The 11,014-nt window shown below is 38.2% G+C and overlaps 1 protein-coding gene across 3 annotated transcripts in view; it reads left to right on the top strand.

The window, feature by feature from the left end:
- The first annotated feature begins 1,783 nt into the window (after positions 1 to 1,783).
- LOC111871784 (protein argonaute-3) overlaps positions 1,784 to 11,014 on the top strand; it is a 32,907-nt gene continuing 23,676 nt past the window's right edge. For 2 of the 3 annotated variants that reach the window (XM_023865109.2, XM_023865108.2), the window contains exons 1-4: positions 1,784 to 1,904; positions 4,186 to 4,310; positions 5,859 to 6,043; positions 10,380 to 10,539. In XM_023865109.2, the coding sequence (XP_023720877.1) occupies positions 1,785 to 1,904; positions 4,186 to 4,310; positions 5,859 to 6,043; positions 10,380 to 10,539 (590 nt within the window). In that variant the 5' untranslated portion in view covers position 1,784. Of the gene's footprint in view, positions 1,905 to 4,183; positions 4,311 to 5,858; positions 6,044 to 10,379; positions 10,540 to 11,014 lie in introns of all 3 variants that reach the window. The other variant, XM_033754410.1, reaches the window with a different exon arrangement.

Below are 11,014 nucleotides of genomic sequence, written 5' to 3'. Positions count from 1 at the left end.
AAATGTGTCCAGCAGTTAGTGGACTATAGGTGGGATGTATGCAGAGCTGTGGATAATGCTCGTTGTGAAATGTTGCACACCTTATAACTTTTTTACTTGCGNTATGCAGAACTACGGATAATGCTCATTGTGAAATGTTGCAAACAGCACTATCATAGCTGTTTTTATTCCTAAGCTACAGGTGCCTGAAATCCCAGCATTCTCTGTGGTAGACTTATATGATACTGTGTTCAAGGTATGGAGGCACAAATCCAGCGTTTTAACCGATTCCTTTTCATTCATTTACAGACCTTGTGTGTCATTTACCCTTCACCTCTGGTTGGCATTTAAATTCTTACTCACCTCCTATGCCAGAGGATATTTAAATTAGAGAGTGCAACATTTCACTTAAAGTGTAATAAATTGGAAAAACTGGAGTTTTGTTTTTCTAATTTTCACGCTACATTCAGAAATGTATATAGAATCGGTGTATTGATCTACACTGCTTTAAAATTACGTCTTTGATGTCTGTTCATTTCAGACATTGAGTGCTATCATTTTGGCTCATTACACTGCATAGGAGGCTCTTTTTATAATGTGACTTCACAAACTATAAAGCAGATTGCTTGTACCGGTTCTCATGGTCCCTTTGCTTGCGGATTTTCTTATTTTTCCTTCTGCCCTAAAGAAAGAGGCTATACGTTCCTCCGAAACGTCGGTTAACACCACATCTACACGGTGCTACATCCCAGAAGACTGCTTTCTTCATAGTCACCGCCGTGAAAACCTCAAATCTTACATTTAATATTTGTATTTGTCAGAACTGGATATCTTCAGCACATGTTACTGTACAGGAATGTATAGTATTGAAGAACTGAAACGCTGTACTAATGAGAGTTTAAGAAATCAGTTTGTGAAGCTCGACTGAACACACATCAGCCTTTGCTGCCTGTAGAAACTTGCGTGAAGTCACAGACACTTGCCTGGTGCCTGATGCCAAATCACTCGAAATGTTGGACTAGAGCACAGCTGGATTATAGAGATGAACTGTAATCATGAAGCTTCCAAAACTTATTTACACATGTCAACTTGTGCGGGCTAGAATCGTGGATAAAAGTTTTACATAGCAATCACTCCATGTAAGAGTTCTTCTTGCGAAACCAGTGGCATTCAGGTAAAAAAATTCCCCACCTTTTATGAACCTAAATGTTCATTGTCATTCACACAAGCTCACACCACAGGACCTTGTGTGAATGGAATAACATATGTAATACACGTATAGTTGAACAGCAATTGAGATACTATATTGTATAAGACTAAGATTGTATAACTGTGAATTGTATAAGTGTAAAAGCAAAGGAGTATGCAATAAATTTGCTACATCCTTGACCTACGTGAAGTTATTTGTCACATGATATACCCAACACGTGACAATATTTAGTTCATAACAGTTCCCCTAGGCAGAGATAGGTTTGTATGGTAACAAGTGCACCAAGTGTTGAAATAGAAAAGTTTTTTAAAGAATTCAAATGTATTATAACACCTGCAGGAAGTTCAAAATGGGACAACAAATATACAGAATGATAGCCCCAAATTTCCTCTTTAATTTCATACCAAAAGCATTACTTTACATGAACAACAAAGGTTCAGAATACGAGCTGAAACTAGAGCCACAATACGCATCCCCCGTACTGACTTCAGCGACATGTGACAGAAGCCACTGGCGTGCCAGGTACGGAGCCCAGCACTGAAGGGTTAAACATAGTCGGTGATCAGAATAAATTATGATTCTGTTTCAGATGAGGATGGTGGGATTCAATGATGACCCCTGCGTGAAAGAGTTTGGTCTGTCAGTCAGTGATCGATTTGAAAAAGTAGAGGCCCGTATACTGGAGGCACCACAATTACAATACAATATTCAAGCGGTGAGTATATATTTCAGAATCATCTAAAGCTATGTGTGAAGGGATCACATGCCAAAAATTTCTTGATAAGGAAATATGTGTGAGGGAGATTACCGACATACATTATAATATAGAAATTTTTGATTCTGATGAGATATAATGTAACGTCTTTTTGTGTTATTGTCCCCTAAAGGTTTGTGACAGTGGTCTGTTTTTTATTATAAAATTTATGTTGAGCATTGTTCATTGTCTTGGTCTGTTTTTCATCATAAAATTATACTGGAAATTGTATGTCTTCTTCTGTGCATTTAATTGGTACAGTGTGTGAAGAGCTAGATATGCTTCTGTTGGCAGGTGTAAGCATGGAATTCGTCCATTAGACATAGCTAGTCTCTATCAGTGGATCAGCCAATCAAACGTAGATGTCAGACCCAAATGACTCCTGTTTCTTCAAGAGAGATAGTGATTCTTTGATATAAGTTATCAGTACTGAATTCTCCAGAGGAGTTGGTATTTGCTATAAAGGGGTGTTTCTGTTATGATTCCTGCTTGCAATTCTGTCTCTGACATATGACATTTGACAATAAGAAACTAACTCCATGGAGCTGAGTCCTTGAAGAGCCACCAGTCATTTAGCTACTGAAGAATTTCCCGGTATTTTATGGAGCCTGAAAGTTCATTACCATGTTCATGACAGCCCTCAATTGGTCCCTGTCCTGAACCAGATCAGTCCAGCCCGTACCACCTCATCCTGTTTCTTTAAGAGATCCATTTTAATAGTATTCTGCCACCTACAACTAGATCTTCCCTTCTGGCTTTGCCACCAAAATTCTATGTGTATTCCTCTTCTCCATGCATGCTGCATACCCTGTCCATCTCATCATCCTTGACCTAATCATTATAATTACGTTTGGTGAAGAGTGCAAGGTACAGAGCTCCTTGTCATGCAGTTTTTCTCCAGTCACCTACCAGTCCATCCCTCTTTGGTTCAAATATTCTCAGCACCCTCTTCTTAAATTGCCCAAAGTCTTTGTTCTTCCCTTAATGCCAGAGACCAAGTTTCACAGCCATGCAAAATTACAGTTTTGTTTATTTTAATTTTAATGGTTTTAGACAGCATACAAGACAGTAGGTTCTAAACTGAATGGTAACAAGCATTACCTGATTTCAATCTGCTCCATTTTCTAATGCTTCAGATTTGCTCACTGCCTGCTTTGCACTGGTTTCTTGCTTGGCTTATTCTTCAACCTGAAGAAGGAGGCAACATGATGCTCCAAAATGTCAGTTAATTTTTGGCAGACTACATGGTTTTATATCTCAGAAGATAGAACTGTTCAAATTTAGATTTGTTACTGTCATTTCCAAATATTTCTACTTTGCACATTTTCAAAAGATCTATTGGCTATCTTTATGTTATGATTATTGCCTTGCATTCTGGTAACACAGGGTTTTGGGCTGATGCTTCCAGGTGTTTGATTTCAAATTTCTCATTTCTACACACAGAACTTTGACATTTGACAGTAAAAAGAGAATTAAGAAGTTAAGCGCAGTGCTACAGACTAGCTCTTGTCTAGCAGGCCCAGCTGAGTAGGATGTTTTCCCATTTTAAACCTGATGATGGAAGCAGATCCAGCTTCCAAGATATCATGTGATTTAAATATACCTAAGATGATGAACAGTGTCTGACATAATTTTATAATGACCTTTGTGTGTGTTATAATAACTCTCATGCTGCCTTCCATTGTTGATGTGCAGTCCAGCTGTTCTGACATCTTGTATAATTTACCTTCATTTCCTCCAGGCATTCACCAGGATAGGTCCATAGACCATGACAGCTTAATTCAGTTTCTCAGTTCATGACTATCATCCTCCTATTAAATGCTGTATGACCACTGACTATACAGTGTTATCTTAGTGAAATTAGCTGTGCAAGAATATATATGTGTGTGCAATAAATGAATATCAGGTTCAGTGACATGGGAAAAATCGCAAAGAACCTGTTTGCAAGATGAGTACTCCAGTAGGATACATGTTTCTATTCAGTAATCATCTTTCAGTCTGAATGAACTGTACAAAAATTCATCTTCATCTAGCATTAAGATCACAGACCATTGATTCCCTTTCAGTATATTCAGATATGATGTATGTTGATTATAGATCTTGAAGTAGGTAACGTTGCTCTATAAGCTTCAATCTTATAATATGCTATAGAATGTAAACACAACCCATAATCTGAATGGAGAAGTGTGTTGTGTGTCACAAGAGACTTGGAAAGATCTTAACATTAACGTTCTTACTGCAGGACAGAAGAAATATTGTGATGCCCATGAAGGGCGTGTGGAGACCAAAATCATTTTTGAGCTGTAACAAGTTGACACACTGGATTATCCTGAATTTAGACAGATATACAAGAGAAGATAATTTGAGGTTAGTAAAATGGCATTACAAAAAAAATGCTTTATATGTCTATGTAAAATCAGAAGAGAATATTAACAGGCACTTACCGGCAGCCTAATTCATACTTGGAAGGTACCTGATTTTAATTTTATGGGATACCAACATTCCTCCCCATTTTGTATACTTAGTCGCCTGAATAAATGCCACTTCCTGCCACAAACTATCTGGTTCATTGTTCACTGACAACGTAGCATTTAATTCTCTGTAGTCCAAGCTACTGATGTTACATAAACCGCAATTAAATGGAAGGTGTGAAGAATTGTTTTGAACTCTTTGCACTTTCTTTGGAGATGGGTCAGGTAGACAAGTTTATGTTTTCCATAATGGGCTGTTTATATAAATCATGTAAACATCTACTCAGAAGTTTTTATCATAACATTTTGGGAAAATTTGTGTGAATATTGAATTATATAAGGTAACTGTGATTCTTCTGTGTAGGGTATCCAATCCTCTAATAATGTGTAATCTGATACATTTATATATGACATAAACACCATCCTAAGTGCAACAATTTATTGTAGTTCTTTTGTCTTGCCCTCTTCTACACTACATGTTTCGGCCTCAAACGGCCATCATCAGGTGTATACACTTACGTAGCTGTTACACTGCACTTAGTTTAAAACTTAAAACCATGAGTCTTCCCAATTGTTCTTTTCGTCATTACTAACAGGTTTTGATTTATTAGAGTCTACTTCGCTGATATCTGTCTGATTTGTGCATTGTCTTTGTTACTTACACTCATCAATTTTGATTATTATGAACTGGCACTTTTAAAATCTTCAGTTCTAATTTAAAAATTCAATTCAGTTCATGTTTATTTAACATGAATTGAATTGAATTGAATTGAATTTTTTAATTAGAACTGAAGATTTTAAAATTCTTTTAAAAATAAAAATTCTCAGGGTTACTCGCCCTATGTCTGTAGTGCTGCAGCGGCTACTTCTTGTTTTCAGCACTGTTATCTGTAATATACAGATATTTGTATTATTATCTTATGTGCATTATGTTTTCTTATGTGTTTATATTGTTATTTGTACTTACTTTGTGTAGGCTCCCTGTGTGCCTGCCGCTGCTTATCTTTACTACGTGTGCTGTGTTATATGTTGGTGAGCGTAGGGGGGGATGGGTAGTGGGGAGAGGGAGGTACCATTAGTCTGTATAGATTTTGCGTATCGTTTGAAATATGGGATTGTGTGTTTCTATGTGTGTGTCATTCATGTGTAGGTCCTTCTTACTTATTTTATATATATGGTATTTTTCTAATGTATTCAAATGTCTACCCTTCTTTCCCATTGTTACAATTTCCATGACATCTGTTGTTGTTCCGTATGCATGTCCCGCATTTAGTATGTGATTTGAGTCCCCGGATGATGGCCGTTTGCGGCCGAAACGTAGTGTAGAAGAGGGAAAGACAAAAGAACTACAATAAATTGTTGCACTTGGGACGGTGTTTATGTCCTATATTGTATAGAGTGCAATAGGATGCCTAAATATAATATTGATACATTTATGTTGTAGGCATTTTGAAGGTGAAATGCAGAAAATGGGAAGAAGTTTGGGAATGGACATTGGCCCTGCTTTGAGCCCATACAGTATGCCTTCTCCAACAAGAAATACAAATGAGCTGATGGAATTCTTTAAAAGAATGAAGAACAAAGTTCAGCTCGTTGTCGTGGTTATTCCAGACAAAGGAGATTGCTACGGTAAGGGACTCAGCGCTTAGAAAGATACATTATGTTTTTAATTTTCATCATTTTGGAGTAGAGAATTTTAAATTCCCTGATACTGCAGTGCTAGAGGTGAGATCCTAACTCAGGAATAGCAGCAGTGTTATTGAAATAATGCATATCTTGGCCAGTTGAACCATGTGGACGCAACATAAATGTTGAGAAGGTTAGTAGCCCATTTGTGTTACACTGTAACTAGAATGGAATGAGTAGCCTATAAAACTTTATTATAGCAACAGATATCATTAGCACTACCAGATGATCCCTAATGAGTAATGCCTCTGCTACAGAGACAGAACAGTAATGCTTTGGCTTTACCATGTCCTGATTTGCTCAAAAGTTATCAATGGTAATTTCGTTTATGGTTCTGCTTCCAAGTCCAAATTATGTATTTAAATCCCATCCATAATGCTGAGATTAATCTTGAAACTGGCACTTTCTACACAGTCACTGTGTAAGTGTTTCTATGGAATCTGAAGGAACTACCACTTTCCCTGCAGAGGGACCTCCTGCTCTGCAGTTATGTAGCCCCACTTGCAACACAGTTTCATCAGCCATCTTATAGTATACTTTCTTTATGACTCTTCATTACAAGTATGAGACCAACACTGTAGCTCCTTGACCAGTGGGAGTGTGTTTCCAAGAACTTCTAGGAAATCTCCATATTAAGTTGACATGTATTGTCTCAGACATACCTCACTTTCACTGTGGCTTCTTGTTCTAGATACTTGTGATCTGTATATTGTTCATAACAAAAAGGCGTAACACCATTCACTTTATATACAGACATTACTTTGTTGAGGTGACCTCTGTTTATTCCAATGACACCGTTATATATATAAGCAGATCCGTAGTCAGTGTATCAGCTGTTTTCACATTTGCTGCTGATGGTCATATTTTCAGATTTCACCAACATGATTTTAGCCACAGCAAAACTGTATTCAGTATGCTGAGCCATTACATTAGTTGTTACACCAAGACACACTTTTTGATCTGCACAGACTTACATAGTGCCATTAAAGTATACTTGTATCAAATACCTGATCACATAACCACAATTCACATACTCTACCAACTTTCTCACTGGTACAAGAAAGGCTCCTGTTTTCTTCTGTTGTGTGCCTGGGGTATCCCCAGGAGCAAGGCGAGTGACACTGCTGCCAAAGAGCCAGCTGCAGACAAAGTCCACTCGTATAACGGGGTTCTGATAACTGCATCACATGTATGGCATGGGGAGACAAGTTGACAACACATGGCAACAAGCTATGACATGTAAAACCTACAATACAGATCTGGCAGTTTTCCTCTAGAGCCATCTTGAGGGAAGAAGTTATCCTGATGTGTCTCGGCATTGGTCAAGCCTCTCAGATGTATCTGTTACATGATGGAGCACCAGCTCGTGTCCTTTCCATGATAGGACATTCACTGAGATAACTCCAGTGGGAGTGCAATTTTAACATATCTGGTGTTATGCTCACAAAATCAATATAATATGATTTTTACATGTTTAATAATTGATGTTTTATGTGACACACATGCAGAGGTGCATGCGTGCGGGGAGGGCACATGCATGTGCACTGAGGGACAAGCATGACCACAGGAGCTCTCTGGACCTACATACATACTACAGGTGGTTTATCTCCAGCTTCACCAACATTGCAAAGCTGCTCACCAGACTTACAGAGCAGAAACAAGCTTTTCAGCGGTCCCCAGCAGTAGAGATAAAGATCTCTTTTACAGTCAGTCTCTTCAATGGTCTTTCCCAGTTTTGTGATCTCTGTTGTTTGTAATTTGTTTAACCTCTAACGTATGGACTTTTAAATTGCCAGCAGCCCTCTGCGGCCGGAATTTAAATCGCCCTAAGTCTTTTAACATTGCAAACTTTCAGAAAAAACTATATATTTTCCGTTCTGTGCAACATAGAAATACAAACTAAAAACAATCTGAAAGACAGTAACATTTTTCCACATATACACAAAAGAGCAATTTTTAGAAACGAAAATTAACTGTGATTATTTTGTCATGAAATGCAAAATATGATCTTTATTATGTTATGAAACTCCAGAGGACTTACTTGTAGTCATTTTTCAACCTTGAGACTTGGTGATATTGTAAATATAATCACTATATACAATAATATTTTGTTCAGACTGTACACGAGTTTGAACTGCATCACTTCCCAGTTTACGAGACCTCACTCTCTGACGCGCATGTGCCACTTCTTGAAGCAGTCCACTACACATAGCACAACATCACACTTTTTACAATAGAAAATGGTGCTTCTGCTTTTGTTATTTAGCGAACACACACAGCGTCTGTTTCCCTTTGGTTGACCAGTGTTGTGAAGGTTTCCCATCCAGTTGACTCAGTTGGGCCCCAGATAACCTTGGCCTCCCCTGAGAAATGCCACTGACCGTGATATTCGCCTTGTGCGATTGAAGAATTATCCTGGGGGAGAGGAGTTCCAGCAAAATCAAATAAATTATGTTGATTGACAAGCGACACTCTCACCTGTTAGTAATACTCACAAAATAGTGATGCAAAGTAATTATAATACTAGTCGAAAAGAGTGCCAGTCCAACACTGATACCGATAGTCAGTGGCGAAGATGCCTTTTACTCACAAAGTAATACTGGCTCAGTAGGTTCATACCTCTTCCAAGACACAAAGTAAAAATGATGTATAAAGAAATACAGGGTGTTTCACGACTTTAGGGCATAACTGCAGGAGGTGATTTCCTAGGTCTTTGTGATCAAAAAAGTTCATATAAACATGTGTCTGATTTTGGGCAGTTACGGAGTTATGACCGTTTTTTCATTCCCGTACACGCCATCGTGTGAACCGCATCTGTCAGCTGGCCGGTTGCTATTTTTAGCCAGCTACAGACAGAGCGCTCTCGTTATCTCAACACTTGAAATGTACCTAAGGCGGGGAGGGTTGGTATGTCCGGCGCGGTTCACAACCGAGCGGCAACCTGTGTTGCAGCCTGCGGTGGCATTTTCGAAAATCAGCTTTAAGCACCAATAAATTCAAATTAAAGGTAATTTCACGAAGTTAACTTTACATTCATACTTTAAATGTGTCATGTATTATGCTGGTTTATTATTTTGTTCCGTTTATTGTCAGTAATCGTTACCTTCTATTCTGAGTTTAAAATGGTCATAACTCCATAACTGTCCAAAATCGGACACATGTTTATATGAACTTTTTTGATCACAAAGACCTAGGAAATCACCTCCTGCAGTTATGCCCTAAAGTCGTGAAACACCCTGTATGTGAGTCTGACGCTGAATTTTAAACTTATAAAGAAATATGACAATTCGACACTGACTTCCTAATTGATAATTCACTACTGAAAACCAATCCTTGAATACATCACACTTCTTGAAAGCTCTAGAAGCACTGATCTGGGAGCACAGATGAATATTTACTCCTCAGTTCTCAAAACAAAGCTGCCTAGTCTAGTAGCTTCCTTGAGGGTACAATGGCTGGAGTGTGAAGTTACCACTCATCCATCTAGAATTGTCGTTAAATATGTATTTAACATTACCTTGATACACACTGTACACATTTGTGGCATGCTCAGGGCCAGGTAGAACTTATTATGTGTGATTAGATCGGCAGGGCATGTAGCACAAATGGGGCAGAGATGAATGCATGTAGGATATTGGTGAGAAAACCATAAGGAAAAAGACCAAGACATGGGTGGATAATATTAAAATGTGTACTCCTGCAGCTGCTAGCCTTGGAATTTGACTCTCTTTTATAGACACGGCAAGGACAACACATCACAGTAAACACATGCTCTTCACTGTTGTGTGACATCACCATGTATGTGAGAACATGCCTAGTGCGTGCTTGGCAACAATCCATGCACGGACCGCAAAAAACGCTGCTCCTCTGTTGTAGAAAATGCATGTTTATTGGCCTGTTACCTAGCAGTGGGTCAATACTTCACATGTATTCTCTCAGATTGCCACTTCTCAAATCATTACAACGAAATTAATTGGAGTTAATTTTAGTCCATTGTGCTTCTTTACACACTATTTTTGAAGAGTTTAGATGCTTGGAAAATGAAGCATTATGTTTATAATCCATAAGGGTGAAGCTGAAAGCACGTGTTTCTGTTTTCACAGTGATGAAATATTGAATAGAAGCCTAAATTTTGGAAGTTAGGTAGAAAATAGCTAATGCATATCTGCCAGGCATATATAAGCCTATATTATTTACACTGGCAATAAAAGGTTGAAGCAAACAGCATATTTTGATACTGGAAGTACTTCTGATTGAATTTCTTACATTTCTGCTGCAGCTAAAGTGAAACAAGTAGCAGAACTGAATATTGGCATATTGACTCAGTGTGTGAAGGCAAGAACAATGTCACGTATGAATCCTGCTACATGTTCCAACATTCTGCTGAAAGTCAATTCAAAACTGAATGGTGTAAACCACACATTGGCTCCAATATCACGGTAAGTCATTTGTGTAATATGTAAGTATTCAGGCTTTTGTGGCAGTTTGTTGTTAATCTTTTTTTCCATTCTTGAATTGGGACAGAGCGTTGTGGTTGTCTAATTCATCTGTATTCTAGAGAGCCTAGCTTTTTCTTTTTTCAAGACAGAATGACTGAACAGCAGCCAAATGGTGATGTCTGTAGTTCACTGTTATGTTTCAGTAACCCTTTGACAAAGTCACTCCATGAGGCTGAGTCCTCTTTGAGAAGCCATCAGTCACTAAGCTGCTCAAGAATTTTCCAACATTTTATGGAACCTGAAGATTCGTTACCACGTTCATGGGAACCCACCACTAGTCCTTTTCCTGAGCCAGATAAATCCAATCCATACCAACCCTGCCTATTTTTCTTGCTATCTTCATGTCTTAATTCTTCACATTATCATCATTCGTTTGGCTTGGATTTTATAGCCATTGCAGTTAGGCTTGTTTCCT

The sequence above is a fragment of the Cryptotermes secundus genome, unplaced genomic scaffold (assembly GCF_002891405.2).
Source record: "Cryptotermes secundus unplaced genomic scaffold, Csec_1.0 scaffold846, whole genome shotgun sequence".
In the NCBI taxonomy this organism is placed as follows: Eukaryota; Metazoa; Arthropoda; class Insecta; order Blattodea; family Kalotermitidae; genus Cryptotermes; species Cryptotermes secundus.
Note: the sequence above shows the minus strand (reverse complement) of the source record. Positions and strands in the feature narration are given on the sequence as shown.